The 19,138-nt window shown below is 41.6% G+C and overlaps 1 protein-coding gene across 1 annotated transcript in view; it reads right to left on the reverse strand.

Moving 5' to 3' along the window:
* Positions 1–876: 876 nt before the first annotated feature.
* The window catches only part of CMYA5 (cardiomyopathy associated 5), a 50,763-nt gene continuing 32,501 nt past the window's right edge, over positions 877–19,138 (reverse strand). The window contains 7 exon segments of the mRNA XM_050328891.1: positions 877–1,428; positions 2,310–2,486; positions 3,459–3,558; positions 4,279–4,412; positions 12,787–12,931; positions 16,350–16,496; positions 17,488–17,637. Coding sequence (XP_050184848.1) covers positions 1,176–1,428; positions 2,310–2,486; positions 3,459–3,558; positions 4,279–4,412; positions 12,787–12,931; positions 16,350–16,496; positions 17,488–17,637 — 1,106 coding nt within the window. The 3' untranslated portion in view covers positions 877–1,175.

The following is a 19,138-nucleotide window of genomic DNA, read 5'->3' on the forward strand; positions in this document are numbered from 1 at the left end:
AAGCAGGCACAGCACAAAAAGCATTGCCTGCCTGTTTAAGATTAATTTCCCCTCAACACTCACTGGAGTTCAGCACCACTGGCATTTGTGCCTTCAGCCCTTGGGACAGGCAGGAAGACAGCCATACTACTGATGTGTGAAGTGCTTGGAAAAATGGTTTGAAAAAGCCAACAGTCAAAATCAGCATCCTTTTCCTTTGCTAATATCAACCAATTTTAGCCTTCCTGTTTTGATGACCCTGAAACACTGCACCTCACTGTCATGATGCTGGTGCTAGTGCAGGCAACGAGAGAGCAGGGCAGATGTAGGAATATATACACAACCCTGAAATTAGGAGCATCATTTTTGTAAGACCAGAGGTAAAAAGCAGTGATGGAAAAATGGTGATCCACAAGGTCCTGAGCAGAAACATTCCTTTCACCATTAAAACCACTTAACCAACAAACTGGGGATGAAAAACATAAGGGAAGACTTTTATCACTACTATCAAGTTTCCTTACACATGTGTTTCATGAGTAGCTATTCACAGGAACAGATGTTTACTGACACAGTCAGGTAGATGTTAGTCTGCTGTGAACACCTTAGGTGGGTGTGCTATACTCAAACTTTACCTGGCTGATACAAAAACTAGTCTGTGACCCACTCATTTTGCAAATATGCAAATTTTTAAGTCTCCAAGTTTTCTTAATTGATACATTTAAAGAGTTGGCAGACAATAGCACAACATATATTATCCTGCAGAATGTTTCAGTTGTTGAAATTTTTACATATTTTCTAAGCCAGTTGCCTTGGATTCAAGCTCTGACTGCCCTGGCAAATGATGAAATGATGACTTTCACATATTGCAGTGAGAAATGCATTTATTTCATACACAGGTTCATAATTAACTTTAAAAAGACAGCTAGCACTATCATATCTAACAAAACTTCTTTATCCCCTTAGAAGTACTGCTGTGTGTATCACTGAGTGCATCTCCATCTGAAGAAGTTGATTTTCCTTCCAGGCTCCAGGTGATTACGTGTCTGAGCACTAGCAAAATTACTGATGATGTGAGGGAGAGCTGTGAACATAGTGTTCATCAGTGAAGATTAGACATCCCTTCCTGGCACCCCTCTTCCCCTCTCTATCCCCTGATACTATAATTGTCAATTTTACGGAAAGTATGAAGAAGGATATCAGCATTGCTTCACGAACTCAGGCAGCTCCATTCCCGTGCACAGGGTAAGCACTCCTGCCTTCTCCAGGGCAAAGGCTGGGTGAGCAGCATCAGTGAATTTGTGCCTCACAGCAAACAGCACTAGTCCTTTCTCTGCATTGAAGAACAACAGTCTCCCACTACTGTAATCCAACAGGATGCCAATCTTGGCCAGATGTTCTGTCACATGGACATCACTCATCACACCAGTGTGAAGAAATCTGTAAAGAAAGCTGTGGGAAAATGGAAACCAGAACACAGTGAGCCTCCTCATGGCAATTTACCAGAAATAACTTGCAGCTTAATTCCAATCTATTAACAGGCGGCTGCATACATCAGTTTACCACATGGTAACAGCATTTTGCTCAGTATGTAGGCAAAGCAAATGTGGCATCACTTCAAAGCCCTGCCTGGTATGCTGATGAGCCTTTTCACTTGGCATCTCTGGACTCTCAGAATAAAAGCATATTGGATGTTTCATTTAGCTAGTTGTGTTCATACATCTATATGATTTCACATTGAAAAAAGCGCACTTGTTTAGATCAAGATCACCTTTACACCATTAGCAGGGCAACACCTTACAAACCTCCAAGCAGCCTGATATTGGCCTGCTACCACACACTCTTCCAGCACCCTGCAGTCCTGCCACAGTGGCAGGTGAGTGTCTATCACTGTGAAGGAAAAGGTAGGAGAAAGCATTCTCTGTTGAGGCTTGACATCTCTTGCAGAAGGAAGTAGATTATAAAAAGACTGCACTTATGGAAATAAATACACTTGCTGGGGTTTAGTGAAGCAGTTCAGGATATGAACCTGGAATGACAAAGGAGCAGCAAACTAGTTCTTTAAGCTTTATTCACTGGCTGAATGAATAAAGCGTGATAAACTCTCTGTTTGAGATTAATTTTATTTTTAAAGGTATTTTTCTATGGAGGTGTTTTTAAGGTATTTGTTAAGGAGGTCTGAAGACCTTTGGTAGTTGTTCTTTTCTTTTTATTCAAATTTTCATAAAGAAAGCAGAAGAATCTTTTCTGCTCTTATGATTCTTGAAGCTGTCTGGTTTTATTTTCATGAATGACAAGTAGCTTCCCAAGCAGCTAGACCGACTTTTCTTCACCTGGTTTGTGTAGGACAGCACCGCATGCACCAGGAGGTATCACTCAGCCCCAGGACACTGCTCTGTGTTATTGTCTCATAGCAAATCCCAATCCTGTAGCTTCTGCAGGCAGAGACAATAATTTCCCAGTAATGACATCCTTGAGCAGGCAGCAGTTCACCCAGGACTGAAGGAAACCTGTTTGTGAAAGAAACATGCAGTAAAGTAAGTGTGGTGGTAGACGAACCATATTGTGATATTTCTTTCAGTCACATCATGAAGCGTCACCTAAAATTACTAATGAATTGCACTCTGTTGTTCTAACTGCAGGGTTTTAACAAAGATTTAAATGTTGTCACTGAGAGTCTTTTCATCTTTGCAATGAGATGGTCTCATCTAAAAGATGTCAAATTTTGAAGGCTTATTCATACTAGAAAGCGTAGTTGTTTGAGTAGTCATAGTGATAAATATCTTGTGTACATTCAGTTGTAAGAGTAAAAAAGGTGCTTAAACCGCTAAATCTTCATCGCCTTTAAGAAGCCATATCAGTATGTCACAGTTGTTACAAGTGGACCTGCGTTTATGATAGGATTGATGTCAATATGTCAAAAAATCCCCCAGGTTCACAAAGTATATAGCTAGCTTGGTACAACCATGTTAAACATATCCCAAGAGCACTTCCTAGTTCTCTGAAGCCACAAATACTTTGGAAAACATTACCAATAATGCCCTCAGGAGAGGAGCAAAGTACAGAAGATGGATTACTTCTACCCACAGTATATTAAAAAATAAGCCCACAAATCTGACCTTTTCAAGGCAGCAAAAAATTGCTTTGAGACTGAAGTACTCTGATGGATTAAGCAGTGACCATGGGTTGAAGCAAATCAAGCAGTCCCAGAGATACCACTGCCTTTGACTTCCTGGCCATTCCAGAGTGTAGCACTGAACTCTTCCCAGCACCTACATCAATGCTACCACTGTCTTTATTGAGATGTTGCAATGCTTGAAAGGGGGGAAGGGTAAATCACACAAAGTCCAGGGGCTGCATGACAATGATTCAGTTCTTCTTCACAAATGGTATCATGCGAAAGCTGCCCATAAGCAAAAATACAAGTGAAGGATCTATCCTAAACCCCACAGAGTAGTTATGCTCATCATGCTTCTACTCACCCAGTGAGTTTAGTTTTCTCGGGAAGGTAGATCACTGTTGCATTGGAGGAGATTTGCAAAGCTGGATGGGCTGTGTCACTCAGCAGGTGAAATCGAGTTCCTGGTACAATTGATGACAAGGAAAGACCAAGATCTGAGAACCTAGCTACTTTAACATGAGACAAATCATAAAAAGTTAAGCAACAATAATTACTATCTTAACTTGACACAGTTGTGTCTACTGGCAGGTAGGAGTGACAGAAAATTGGGTACAAATGCAAGGGGTTTTCCAAGCTATGCCAAACTGGAACATAGTCTAATATTCAGAAATGCAGGTGGGTGATAAAGAGGTCTTCAATATTTAAAAAGGCTGAATAATTTTCAATAATTTGTTTTTTGAAAAAAGCAAATTTGAATTTTGAGGCTGATTTGGAAGAACCATACATTATTTATCTGGGAATCTTAGAGTTTAAATCATCCGTTACATTTTAAGACACTTGCTTTGCATACTTCCTCACCACTGAAACTCAAAGTCCATCAGGCTTTTATCTGAATATGTTCTGCCATATTCATGACAATGAGATTGCCTGAAAAATGTTTAATCACTTCATATCTGACATAATTCAATGTTTTTGTTTCTGAGGTCACACCAGTTTTACATTGAGATAAATATACAAACTTAAGCAAAAAAAAAATGATATAAATTTGAGTTATTGAGATAAAAATTTCAATAACTTGTTTACTCCCCAGTTGGGGACTTCAGATATGATTTTCAAAGAAAAATGTTTGGCTGCTTTGGCCCTCCATCCCATTGCTTTGTCATCAAGAAATTATGATCTACCTTTAGTTGAGATGAGAGCTGCTTCACTTTGCTCACTTGTTCCAAATGGGTTGACAGCCCTCAAATAGAAGAAATAGTTCACATTGGGCTCCAGGGATACTTGCAGTTCAGGTTTCTTTATGCCAGCAAAAGATCTGCAAATTTTGAACATACATGAAAATTTCTGCACTTACCCAAACTAGGAAAGACTAATTTAAGAGAACAGCTAAGCTGCCTAACATTATTACTGACTACTGAAACATTAAGCACCACACAGAAATTCCAAATCAGAAAGGTGAAAACTGTTTTTGCAAACAACTGGGTTATGTAGGAGCTTCAGTGTGGAACTTGAGGGATTGTCCTCACTTTGTCTGAAAAATTTTCAGGCCCTTGTTTCTGTACCACCTTTTCACTCAGTGCAATAATTTGGATTAGTGATCACTTTATGTTTGTTTGGCATTATAATCACCACATAAATTTCAAACAGCACAGAGGTAAATCCTCATCTGCCTCTTGTGAAAAGTCTGCTTTACAAAATTAAGAAGTTTCTGAAGAAAAAACCCACCCTTTAATTAATTCAGTTGCATGACAGTGAATGCACTTGTGTTTTTACTGTCTGGACACATGCTGCAAGTCCAAAAGAATGGCTACCCTTATATGAGGCCACAGAGAAATCATGTACTTCATTATAGAATTATCATAAAATAGTGATTCACCTTCTTATTATGAACTCCATGCTCACAAATCTTTCAACAGCTAAGTCTGAGCCCTGTCTCCCTCATGCTGCTGTGCACTCAACAGGGCAGTTTTACAGGAGGCAGCAGCAGAAGAGCTGCCTTCATACAGTGCCCAATTTTGACTAAGTCTCCCCATCGTGGTACTTGAAAAGCTCCAGACCTCACATCCTAGACCACTGGTGTCTTTTTGCTAGAAAGCAAAGGTCAGCACCCACTCAATCTGCTTCACAGGTGCTTTGGAGTACCAGTGAAAAGATTTTGGATGGCTAGAAAGATGCCAATTTTATTTTCTGTTTTGCCAGAAATATGAAAGATGGGCTTAACAAATTCTCATGCACTGGATCTTGATTTTCCTCGTATTTGCCTCATATGGTAACATCGAAGACAAACAGTATATATGTACTGCATTGTATGCCTGGAGGTAAAGACCGTTTATAAATTAGCTAATTACCTCCCAAAATGCTTTCAGGAATTTTCAAGGCAAGTATTTAAATTCGCAAACAGGAGACCTGCCTTTGGAGAGTGTGCAAGGCCCTTTCCCCTCCAAGTTAGCTTTGAGAGTGGAGCCCCCCGCAGACAGTGCCTCTGTAAGAAGCTGGACTAAACAAATTACCTTTCTCAGCACAAATTTCTGTGACCCCAGAGGAGATAAGGCAGGCGAGTCAGCAGTCGGACCTGCTATTCATTTCGAATGACTGTTTTCACCCCGTATATCCCACCAGAGGGCAGTACAAACTGAAGTATGATCAGTGATCATCCATAGTGATCTCTCATATGCCTGTCTCTGCTGCATTTATCACGTCAAGGTAACATCTCCCGGGTCTTAACACACCAAAATCCTGCTAACACCACACAGATCTCTTTCTAGGAGGATCCCATCTTGAGAAAAGTCTGATGCATCATCCTTATTGGTCTCTAATATGTATTTTACACTGACAATTCGATCACTAAAAGTGATTGAAAGCATCGAGAAAAAGCTGGGTTTTCCTGTGATCTGTTCTTTCAAATTAAAAGAATTTCAGGGTGCTCAGGGCTCCTGTGTGATTAGCACAGGACTATGCTACCTTTGGGGACAGCGTTACATTAACACTGGAACAGATGCAATAGAGAGAAGTGGTAGAAATTGCATGTTTTGCTTCACCCTGGTGACTCTATGAAGCCCCGAGCACAGGAGCATTTCAGCAAGGCACTGGGAGTCCAGCAGATTGGTCAGTTTTTACTAGAAGGTTTAGGGAAGACAGGTAACCTGATAAATTGCTTGATAAGAAACCTCAGCTCTTTAGACTTGAGAGAAGAAAAAGACTCTGAGTATAGAAAACAAGAGGAAAAGGGAAGATAAGATGAACAAGATGGGAACTGAGAAGAGACGCAAATACAAAATAAGTGAGAGAAAAGAAGATGAGGATAGGCGCAGAAGTGAGGAGAAGAAGTAGGCACCTAGGCTTTGAAATTTGCCCACACTTCCTAGGCAAGACTCACCCAATCCTTAGAAGGACCATAGTGACATCTTTGATGTAAATCTGAGAGACAGACCACTAGAAAGGAGTTTGGAGCAAATACTTACAAGTGAGATGAATTAATAACACACTAAGCCATTCCTCAAAAGCTGTTTGTAGCAACATGTAGTACAGCACAATAATGCCCTGTACATGGTTCCTTCTTCTGTCTTCTAAAAAATGACATATAGTTCAGTATCCTCCAAAGAAATTAGATATTTTTCACTACATGCCATTTGTCTGATGGTTAACTAACAAAACACGAAATTCTTAATTCAACTACACAGTTACATTCTGGTGTAACGAATAGACATGGGGTATTCATATTCTGGAACTGAATCCCAGAGACTGGGATCCAGCCACTTGCAGAATAGGGTCAGCCATCAAAATTCAGACTTGGATCTCTTACAAATATGAAATTATTCGAAGAGGAATTTGGATGCGTATTTACATCAGAGACCAATAGAATGCCTTTTTTCTGTTGTAATAGTCAGTGAGACAGAAAAATCATGACTTTAAGCAGATCTAGTCTGTAAACCAGACTTTCGCATAGCGTTCTCTGCTTGATAATCTATTTCAGCCATCTTTAAGCTGCCTAAGAATTAGAGCCCAGTAATTTTTGCTATGATTAAGGCTTACAAATAGTCCTGCTGCTGCCAACTAATGAAACAGAATATGCTGACAAAAAGGAATTTCATTTGCTACATTCTGAGCTGGGTCCAAGCTCAAAAGTTGCGTGCAAAGAAGAAACTATCTATTGCCTTGTTAGAGGGTAGGGTGAAGTGGGAGAGTAAATACTGAGGACTGTAGTTTCTCAAGCTTCAGGTTAACCCTGAAAAAGCAAGGATGAGAAGAAGGTATGATTAGTGGTTAGCTTACAACATCCAGGTTATGTGTAGGAGAAGGTGAAGGAAAATGCGTCCTGACGGTGTTGGTGAAAGCCTGTTTAATTTCTGAGTTCTTGTAACAAGCACTGCAGCTAGATCTTACTCAAGCTCACCTTAAGTACTGAACTGTAATTTTGAAAGAAAAAGAAATTTACCTACAACATTTCTAAAGTCAGCTATTTTCTACTTTATCTACACCTGCCCACTTTATAGATGATTAGAAATGCAATAATGTTGTTATCAAACCATGAGGCATCCTGGCCTTTATATTATGTTATCTTATTTGCACTGTCCTCTCAATTTCTTGGTATCATGACAGAAAAAATAGTGCAGAGAAATTTAAGAAACATTGGAAGTCAAATATTTTAAACATCTCCTCTCAATCCCTCTCATTATAAGAGGAATCTTTAAGTCTGAAAATACCATCTCCAAATTTCAGGTATGTGCTATTCAGAGGAGAACAAAAATTGCATATATCTTCACCTTTAAATTGTCAAGGAATACTATAGTAACAGTTGTCTGTTAAATCTGCAATTTCACTGATTTTAGGGAAATCTGATGCTGTGTTTTGATGCACATTTCTCTCATCAGCATCCTCATTTATTGAAAGGAAACAACATCTAGGGGATTTTTTTTGCATGAACCCAGCAAACGATATGCCTTGCAGTGATGCATAACACCCTCTGTGCTATAATTGTCATTTCCACCACCAAGATCCCACTGAAACAATACCTCCAGAGCTGTGCTGGTACCACTGATGTGAAATTAGAGCTGAAAGTATACAAGCTTCTCAAGATACATGTAGAAGCAAACAAAAGCTGTGCACCATGAGTGGAAAAAAAGCTCTTGAAGGTAAAAATGATGAGTGAATAGTTCTGAGTTGGCTCCCAGCTGTGCCACATGCTTCCTCTTTTCTCCTCTGTTCCAGCTCTGGCTGTTTTGGGGTTAGGTCACCAAAACACCACCTGCAACTGTACTTGCTGCTACCTGTGATGGCAGAGCCAGAAGAAAGAAAGATTCTGTATTTCCCATACCCTGTTTTCTGAGCTAGCAGAACAATCATGGGGGCAATGCAAGAGGAGGGAGGCTTGCTCCTCTTGTTCCAACATTAGACCTGCTCCATGAGAAGCCTGAAATTTTCAGCTGCTAGAAATGCAGGTTTTGCATTGTTGGAGAGGAAGACAGGCACTTCCACTTCTACAAGCCCACCACATACTGCACTAATTCCTGCCTCCCTGAGTCTTACAGATTTCTCATGATGTGATACAAGCTTTCCATCTGAACAGCCCACACACCTAATCCCTGGACTACATTTCTCACAGCTTTCCATCTTCCACCCACAACTCCATTGACTTCTCAATACAAAGAGGATGAATGATAAGAAAATAGCAGAGCTCTGGAAACTGAAAGAAATATTTCAAAGCCTCACTCATAAAGATTCTGAAAAAAGATTCAACCTAGGAAGGAGCTTTAAAACCACAGCATCAGGCCAGGGACCCATTGTTGCCAAAGATTTAAGATGATTTTATATGAAAGCACAGCCCTCAGGTGGTAAGCTAGCAAGGAGAGAGAATGGAGAAGGGAAAACATAGATTTGGGTGAAGTTTTGGTTTTTTGGTGTGGGAGGGTTGTTTGGTTGGTTTGGTTTGCTTTGGGGTTTTGTTTTTGTTGGTTAGGGTTTGTGTGTGTGTGTGTCCTATGGGGGGGGTTGGGTGGTACTTTTTTTTTTAAATATTTGAAAGGAAACTTTAGTGAGGTTTCATTTCCAGATGTGCATCAAATTCTCTCCCTGGGGAGCTCAAACTGCTCCAAGGACCTCTTTTGAGATGTTCAAAAGCCTCCTGGACAACTGGCTCTGGGTGGCCCTACTTGGTCAGGGGTGTTGCTCCAGGTGATCTCCAAAGGTCCCTTTCAAGCTCAAGCATCCTGTGATTCTGTGATATACAGAAGGTTACAGGCTCAGATCAGGGACTCCACATGTGTCTCCAGCTGTTCAGTGGGGACATTTTTTCCTGCCTACTCCCTTGGCAGTGTCCTTCACCTTGGGTGAGCTCACAGAGAGATATCTGTGAAAGCAGCATTGTGAGATGGGACTATGCTGCTTTCTTCGGGACTTTTCTTGGATGTTCTTCCCTGACCTCTACTTTCAAGCTCTGCTTCCAGCAGCAGCTGTATGAACCTTCCAAGGTTGCTGCAAAATGTGTTTGAACTTCCACCCAGGGACTAGGAAATTGCTTAGCTACAGGGCTGCCTCAAGCACAAAAGTCACAGGCTGTCTGTGAAAGGGCACCACATTTGGCTAATCCCCAAAATGAACATTGCTCAGGAAACCTGTGAAGGACTAACTCCAAGATTTCAAGGAAAGAAGAGAAGAAATGACAACATTTCAGGTCAAAATTCTGGATATGCATAGAGACTGTATTATTTCACCTGATATCGGCCTCTAGTCAAGTTGATTGACTTCTAGACCTTAATTTCACATTAGGGGCCTTGGATAGGAGCAATGTGTGCTCCATCCACCAGTGTGCTCTGTCCACCAGTTAGCTCTTTTTCCCTCAGCTTTATACAAAATCTTAAACAGAAATCTTTAAAAAAATGTCTCCATCAGTGACACAAGCATTACAGAAAATTTCCAGGTTATTCTCAGGGGACTGATTTTGGAAAAGGAGAGAGGAATATTTTTCAGGAAGAATAAGTAGCAAAACATTAGCTTTGACATGCAGAAAGAGGTCAGAGGCCTTATGCAAATAGCGAATTTTAAACTACAGCAATTCTGAGAAAATTTGTGATTTTGTCCTGTGGGAAGTTTTCACACTTGTCATAGTAAAAGGCCAGCTTCTGCCCACAGGGAGGCCAAAAAGCCAAATGTGACTCAGTATAATTATAACCACGTTAGATTTTGTATAAGGTGACTTAAGAAAGTGAATGGGTCAGTCCTGGTAGCTTTTTGCCACAGTTATCGGCACACAAACTGCGTGATGTTATCAACACCTTGCTCATGGATTACAGGAATGAGCACACTCTCTGATTCTTTGAGAAAAAGAGTCAGTTTCAGTTAAAAGCACAGAAACTTGAGGGCAAAAAAGCGGAATTTTTGGGAGCTGTTACATTTTCTTACTCCCTGTTCTCTTCAATGTCTCCATAATGGACATAGGACTAGAAGGGACACTAAGCAAGTTTTCAGATGACACAAAACTGGGAGGAGTTGTTGACTCCCTTGAATGCAGGGAGGCCCTGCAGAGAGACCTCGACAAATCAGGGCAGGGGACTGGGCAATGACCAACCATGTGAAATTCAACCAGCAAAAGAGCTGGATTCTGTGTATGTAATGGGGCAACCCTGGATGTACAGAGAGACTGGAGAATGAGGCGCTGGAAAGCAGTGCCATGGAAAGGGACCTGGGGTTCTTGGTCAATGGCAAGTTGAATCTGAGTCAGCAGTGCCCTGGCAGCCAGGAGGGCCAACCATGTCCTGGGGAGCATCAGGCAAAGCATCGCCAGCCAGTCGAGGGAGGGGATTGTCCCACTCTACTCTGCACTAGGGTGGCCTCACATTGAATATTGTGTGCAGTTTTGGGCACAACAATGTAAGAAAGATATTAAGCCATCAAAGAGTGTCCAAAGGAGGCAACGAAGATGGTGAAGGGCCTTGAGGGGAAGCCATGTGAGCAGTGGATGAGGTCACTCGATGTGTTCAGCCTGGAGAAGAGGAGACTGAGGGGCAGGCACTGATCTCTTCTCTGTGGTGACCAGTGACAGAAACCAAGGAAATGATCTGAGGTTTTGTCAGGAGAGGTTTAGGTTAGACATTAGAAAAAGATTCTTCACCTAGAGAGTGATTGGGCACTGTAACAGGCTCTCCAGGGCAGTGATCACAGCACCATGCCTCACAGAGTTCCAGAAGTGTTTGGATGATACTGTCAGGCACATGTTGTGACTCTTAAGGATGGTTCTGTGCAGAACCTGGAGTTGGACTTGATGATCCTTGTGGGTCCCTTCCAACTCAGAATGTTCTCTGATTCTGTGATCCCTGACCAAGAGCAACTTTGGCAAGCTGACAGAGGCCTGATGGCCTCATGAAATATGTACTAAACAAAGCAGGTCACAGCTGCCCTCTGAGAGGCAGGAGAGCTGGACAAGACTTCTTCTTGGTTGCATTAATACAGCACACTGGTACTGCATGAAAAGAAGTCTTCCACCCATAGAGAAATTTTATTTCAGTTTTCAACCTACTTTTGTAAGGACCAAGGCATGTACAATTTCACTGTTGTACTGATCTACTACAAACCCATAAACCCTTCAGTCCAGTTAAGTAATTTTGACTGCAGGGAGAGGGGCTCTTCCCTCTCTGCCACATCTCCATAATGGTCACGTGAACTAGCCCCTAGGTGAAGACCTTACTCAGGTTCCTCAGGAAGTGAAGACAAGAAGTGAAGAGCCTCACTGAACTGAGGCTCTTCCACAGGGTCCTGTGGCCAGTCACCCCTCTCCACTTCCCAAAATTTCTCAGACCTTTGCAGTTGTAATTTCCTGGAATATTGTCACGGTTTTTAAAAAGCAAACAAACAAAAAACCCCAGGCCCCAGGGACATACAGACCACGACATATTTCCCTGCCCACAGCAGCAGGGTTGGAACTTCATGATCTTTAAGGTCCCTTCCACGATGCAGGTTATCCTAGGATTCTGTGATTCTAAAATAATTTTCTCTGCATTTCAGCAGTGCACTGTTTCATGGCTCAGTGGTGCCTACATCCCTCCTCACCCTCTCCTCTGTGCAGCACAGGCTTAGCATAGGGGAAACCAGAGAGGATTTGGCATAAAGAGACACTGCCTCAAATTTCAAAGCTACACTCAGACCCCTGTGGCACGCCTGCACAGCCTGGCAGCACTGAGCTCATCTGTGCTTTGAGGGGGCATCTGCATGCACATCCAGACACCACAGATGGGTCACCAATATTACTGGGATACCCATATCACCCTTGCTAAGCCCGGAGCTGACTCCCATGTTGTTCTCCACAGAGAGCAATCTGGTCCAGGCTACCCCATCACACAACTCTCCATGGAGCTGAGCTGCCCTCCCCTGCCCTGCCCCGGGGCCAGCGATTGCTTCCCCGGCCAGCATAGCCCTGAAACTTCTGGTTGATTGCAGACAGCACAACATCTCCAGGGTTTTGGCCCCAAATGAAAGGGATTGTCCGGTTAAGCGGAATAAAAAGGAAGTACTTTTGTGTCTCAGACTAATCTCATGGATTAGTGTCTGTCCCTTAAATTCCTCAGCACACAGAAGCAGATTTCTTCCTCGCGTGGCTGAAGGCAGAATAATCTCTTGCGTAATGAACCACGGCCTGGGGGACGGTCATTAGCGGCTGCCTAATCTGACCAAGGGGCTTTTATGACCGCGGCACTGACCTGAGACCTTCTCCTTCCGGCGAGTGCTGTCGGCAGTACTCCAGGATGAAGGACTCCGCTGACACAGAGCCGGCACGCCAGCGGACGGTGGCCGAGTTCCAGCACACCGTGCAGTCCTCGGCCTTGATGGTGGGGACAGCGGGTGCTGGGGGACACAAGGACACGTTAGCTTTACTCCGAAGACGGTCCCAGCAGCTGGAGGGGATTGTTTCAAGGGAAAACAAGAGTCACCTCCTTGAAAATCTATGGGATAGTTAATTTCCCCCCCTCCAGAAGTGATCTTTTGCTTGTGTTTCAATAGCAGAGGGGCACATTACAGGTAAAAAATAAAAACATACTGGGAAAGTAACTGTGAAGATCTGTGCATTTCTACACATCGTTAGAATGGTAGTGTAAATTTTTATGCCTTTCCTCAAGCACATTTTCCTCATTTCTGCCAATCTTCAAGAAGCAGAACAGAGAGGTAGCACTGCCTACGGCTCCCCCTGCATCACCTCAGTCCTGTCCTCAGCAGTGCCTGCATGAATTGCATCACAAAAAAATGTGGTGCTGCAGGGAGATGCTGACTTTCTGTTTGATTATGTCCTGGTTATTTTTGCAATGCTAAAATTTGGTCCTGTAATTTCTCCTTTTTAGAGACTTAGTTTAAGAACTACAGGGCCAACTGCAAGACAGAAAATGGAATGTAAAATAGTGCACTAGATACAAGTAATCAAAAGCTATTGTGTGAAACTGCACATTCACCACTGTAAGTTGAGAATGGATCAGTTGTATTTTCTTGCTTTCTCCCTTTCTGGGAAATAGCAACTTAAAACACCTTATGGCCTGTTGTGAAACTCACATAAATAGTCTTAGTACCAATTCTAAAAGAAAGCTTATTATTTAAAAAAACCAAACAAACCAAACAACATAAAAAGTCATTTAACTTCTAAAGACAGAAGGTTCCAAATAGGAGGTTTAAGTCAAAAGCAGAGATGATACAATTTTATGACAAGATAATCTAATAGAACTGCAACAAACATTCTAAATGCATTCTGTCTTTTAAGAAAAATAATTCGTTGTTAGTAGAAAAGGAAAGAAAACCACACAGAAATATGTAACAATTTCCTGGATAGTGAAAATTGGGCAGGTAGTAGTTCAGATTAAGATTTACTTGATGTTTTACTACATCTACTATCTAATGTAGGCATTCCCCAGAACAATGAATTTGTGGGATAGAGTCTCATCTGCTAATACCTCTTTGTAGCTCCCTTAGCAATAGTTCCTTTATTCTCCTCACATATATTTGATTATCATCGGTTTCTAAATGCATCTGTTCCTAAAGAACAAAAAATTATTAACTGAATCCCCTAATGCCTGCATTCAGCAACTCACACACATACTCACATCGGTGTATGTGTAAGCAGCATGTTACAAGACATGAAGCTTTTTTTTTAATTTTAATTTGAAAATATCCATCTAAAGAATAACTGGAATGAACATACCAGAAAAAGCTGTTACTGTGCTTCTGAGATTTTTTTAACAAATTGACTGCAGCTGGAATACATATCTAATTTAATCATAATCTTTCAGAACTTATTTAAGTGTTTGTATAAGAGGCAAAGAGCCAAATAGGGTGAGAATCACATGGGTTTTGAGCAACAGCAGAAGGTGGGCTCCCTTTTATGTCTTTAGGACTGCAAAGAGCCTTCATGAGGAGATCAGTTTAGGGGAGGGGTTGGAGGGTTAAGGGATTCTTCCTGCCTTTAGCATCATTTCCTCACAGAAAATACTCCTTGGAAACAGCATGTTCCTCCGTGTGGGGAAAGACAAGCTGTGAGTTTGGGAAGTGGAGGAGCATGAGTCAGGAGGTGCTGGGGGAATGCCTCAGCAGCTCCCCCTGCATCGTCCACAACTTCCCAAGCCCACTGTCACCTCCACGGGTACAATACCAACAGAGAAACTTTGTGAGGATTCCCAACACCTGGAAGAGTCACAGCTTGTTCAAGCATTGGTGTGTGTTTTCACATACCTGCAGATACCAGCAAATTATTTTCTTCTGTGTGCCAAGTTTTAATTTGAACTACTAAAAATAAACTCTAAATTCTTGCTTATGAGTTCACTGGGCTACTTGAAGAATTGAAATATTTTTTTCTTTATATCAAAGCAGCTGGACTCCTTTAGAAGAACTCTTTTCCATTACTGGTGCTTATTTTTCTGGATTTGGTATTGAGGAGATGCAGCAATTTTGTACCACTTAGTGCTTGGTAGTGCCCCACAGGTCCATCTGGGTCTCAGTGCACTCCAGAAGGAGTTCAACTCAGCTTTGAGAAAAATTGTTTAATAAGACCATGTTTATCTAATTTATTTGTTTTCTTAAAGAAGCCGGCCAAAGGAAGCAATAAAAGACTCATGGAAATTGACTTCTTTTTAGAAGGCTTCCATTTTGAGGAAAAGTATGGTGATCTTGATGCCAAAAGACAAAGTGATTTCTTAAAAATAATAGTGTCAGAGAGGTGGAAACCTTTTTTTAAAATTATAATTTATTAGCTAATAATAACAACCCATCATTATTTGGGCAGAAAGTCTACACCATGTTCACAATTGCATTTTTGAGGCCATAAAATATGAATTTCCACTTTGAATTATCCAAAAATTAATCTTTCTTAAAATACGAATCCCAAATTAAGTAATTAAGAGAATTATCAACACATTTCAAGTCTATTAAATTAGGCAAAGGGCTTGAAGCTATGGGTGCTGTCAAGTGATTTCAACAATACTCTCAGAATTTTTTCGTTATGAAATTGTTAAATATCCTTCCCTGTATTCATGACTGCAGGAATAGAATAATTGCTTTTATCCTGTAGCACTGAAAAAATTGTCTGGCAGGAGGGCCTCAGACACAAGGCTGCTTCACCTTGTGTGTAATTTAAGAAGCAATAGTTTTGTCAATACAAATTATTAAAGTAATTAATGCTGAGAAAAGTGAATCAGTCAAATGAAGCTCATAAGAAATGCTCATCTAATTACTCAATTTATACTGCTTAAACAACAGCAGAGCCTCTCAGCCACACCTGAGATTTGTGTCCCAGTGAGCAAGACACAGCATGTAAACTTGGTAAAGCAGGTCCTCCTTTAAAAAATTAATAACTTAAATCAATGCAATGTAGGTGTATTCAGGAGGATGGCAGAGAGGCAAACCACACAGTCATCTTCTCTGTTGTGTGCAGGAAAAGGAGCAGCAGCAGGGAGCAGGCAGGTGGCTTTCCCAGAGCTTCTCTGGAGCACTGCAACACACTCGGAAGAGAAAGGCATAATGTGCTGCCCCAGTCCCCAGCCATCTGGCCTGAGACTGGAAATGTCTTCAAAACTGAATGTCTTCAATTTTCCTCTCAGGAGCAATTATGCCTCTATTTCCTAGCAAAAGGGGAAATGACTGTGAGCTGTCTGCTATCTGCCAGATGGGCTGAATGAAGCAGTTTCTTCTGTTTCAATAACACTTTGGACTAGAATTTGGTTTTGAACCTGAGGCTTGTAATAATAAAATGTCAAAATAATAATCAAATACCAAAATAAATACATACCTGTTTTAAAAATGGCTTTTTCACTGGGTAAGCTACAGCCTGTGCCATTCACGGCCATGACCCACACGCTGTAACAGTGATCTGGCTCCAGGTCCTCCAAAATGCAATGGCTCTCTTTCACCGTCACTCTGTACTCTTCCACTAGGGCTAAGAGAAACACACACTAGCTTGGAACATCACACTCGTGTTGCACTGTTAGGGGTTACAGTTCAGCCTCTCCACTAATATATTAAAAAAGTCAATTAAAAAAATCCAGAAAACATTAGTAGCCCAGATCATCGTATCTTACACTAACGCGGTTCTGACAGAAAGTTTTGATGTGCCCTTGAATTGAGTGTACACAAATACCACTGATACAAGGGGAGATTATGGCCCCCAGTCCTACCGAGGACTGGACTGCAAGTTTGGGATGCAAAATCAGCAGTTACCAACACAGGCTCTATAACATTATATATATAATATAACAGGCTCTATAACATAATAATTTCTCATAATAACCTGTATAGGACTTAGCTATAAATTATCTATTTTAAAAAGCCCTTAGCATCCTTTAGCCTGCACACACATGCACACATGGATTTGTGCAGGGCGTGGTTGCTAAAGGTGACTTTATGATCAGTCTGAGCTTTTTAATGAATGAATGTTTCAATTCCTTTTATTCAATTTCACATTTAACATATGACCTTTTTTTTTTTTAAAATCTTCATCTACATGTGGAAATACTGATTACCTTTTCCTGCTGCTTTTCTAGTGAATACGTATTTCAGAAGCACGTGCAGGGCCCTAAAGCTTAATGGAGGCTGTCCCTTTGGGAGATCTATCTGCAGTCTCCTGAGTACCCAGGAGCAGCATGGACACATCTTCTCTAGAGGTCAAGCCACTTTGTAAAAGGGCAACTCAGCAAGTGAAAACAACTGCCCTTCACTTTACAGACTATGACATTTATCTTACATTTTGGAGGACAAAGGGGAGGAGAAGAAACATCATTGCCCATCCTCAGTCCTACATGTGATGTCTTCACAGCCACTTTTCTTTCTGTGTCCTTGTCACTCCCCTGCAGCTCATATCCCCCTCTGTTTACCCCCTCTATTTAGGGCAGAAGGAACTCCTGCAATTGAGAAGGCAAGACGTTACGCACCCCCTGCATCTTTGCTGGCTTGCAGCTCCTCCATACAATAGACCTGGAAGCAGTCGATGACATCCCCATCGTTCACGGACCAGTAGACAGCAATGGAGGTGCTGGTGGCTGAGTTTGGCTCCTGGGGTACCACAGTCGGTGTCTGTGGGACTGAGAGGAAAGTATCCCATTGTCATACGTGCTCCTGTGTTTTCAGCCACATTACCTACAGGTTTATGAGGCAACCCAGTTGCTTATTTTCATTCAGATTGCTTATTTCCACAAAGCAAGTACAACAGGAAAGACAGAATACTGGCACAGTTTTAGAGCAACAGGTCCTCCTAAATTAGGAGCAGAAAAAAGTGTGTGCTTAGCACTGAAAGTTGTCCATTTCCCTCATAGTCTGAACGAAACAAGATCTAGTCCTGGGACTACCCAAACCCAGCATAAAGTGTGTGCCCACACCCTCATCCAGAGACAGATGTATGAACTGATCCCAGAAATGTGGGTACGGGAAAGGACCTGCCACACCAGGAAGGGATTCCTCCAGTGTGTCAGTTCTACAGATACTGACAGCAGCAGGAATGTGCTTTAGGCAGAGGAATGCTCTAACAGCACTGTGGAGCAGAAGGCTCCCTGAAGCCTTGGACCTGAGGTGGACTCCCACAGCACATACACAACTCAGAACTCCTTCCTGGCTTGGTCATTTTTCCACAGACCCAAGGGACTGAGAATCCTTGGTGTGCAGGTGAACCTGAACTCTGCCGAAGTACCTGAACCCCACAGTACAACCAGTATCATTCCTCACAAAGAATGCTTTGAAGACTTTCAAGGTTCCCCAGATTTACCATAAACTTTGTTTCCTCATTGACACAGATCCACCCCAGATGAGATATTGTTCCCCTCTGTGATTATGTCTTAAAAGAGAGAGAGGGGAAAGAAAGAGGCAAAAAGCCCCAAAAGATGTTAATTGTTAAAATGATTGCAGGGAACGAAAATACATGGTTCTATTTCTTCACTCAGTTAATTTCCATACTGCATGAATTCTCTTAAAATCTCAGCAGAAAGCTTTTGCTTTCTTTCCAGTTATCTCCACAGTAATGATGATGATCCCCTGTGGCATGAACAAGGCAAATGCAGATGCTGGCTGTTTTCTTATGACTTATACACAGAGCTACCAGTACAGTAGGATTACATCTGCTGCCCATTGAAAAAAATAAATTATCCTTCTCATTGCTAAAAACAATCCTCATTTTGTCTTTTGACTGTAACTAGAGTTGGTAATTAAAAAATCTAACGTCTTTAGGAAAATACTTCCAATCAATGGACATAGTAGGGAAACCATTTTTCTTCCCCATGAAGTTGCCTAGAAACCACTATTTATGATCACAGAAACCTCACAGTTGCAAGATTTATTATTATGCCAAATCTGAACAGAAGCTGGTTTATTGAATGAAAGTTCTGGGGTGGGGGTGGGGGGGAGAGTGATAGATCAAAATTCAGTTCAGCAACACTGAAAAACATTTGATTTCTAATTTCCTTTTACATAATATCAAACAATTTGAAAGGAAGCAATTTCAAAGCAAGAAGTCGAACTATTCTCCTCAGAAACAGAATATTTATGGGTTGTCAAAGTACTGGTCCCTTTTTAAGTGTATTTTAATTTAAAAAA

The sequence above is a fragment of the Myiozetetes cayanensis genome, unplaced genomic scaffold, assembly GCF_022539395.1.
Source record: "Myiozetetes cayanensis isolate MyiCay16 unplaced genomic scaffold, myiCay2020 scf4, whole genome shotgun sequence".
NCBI classification, from domain to species: domain Eukaryota; kingdom Metazoa; phylum Chordata; class Aves; order Passeriformes; family Tyrannidae; genus Myiozetetes; species Myiozetetes cayanensis.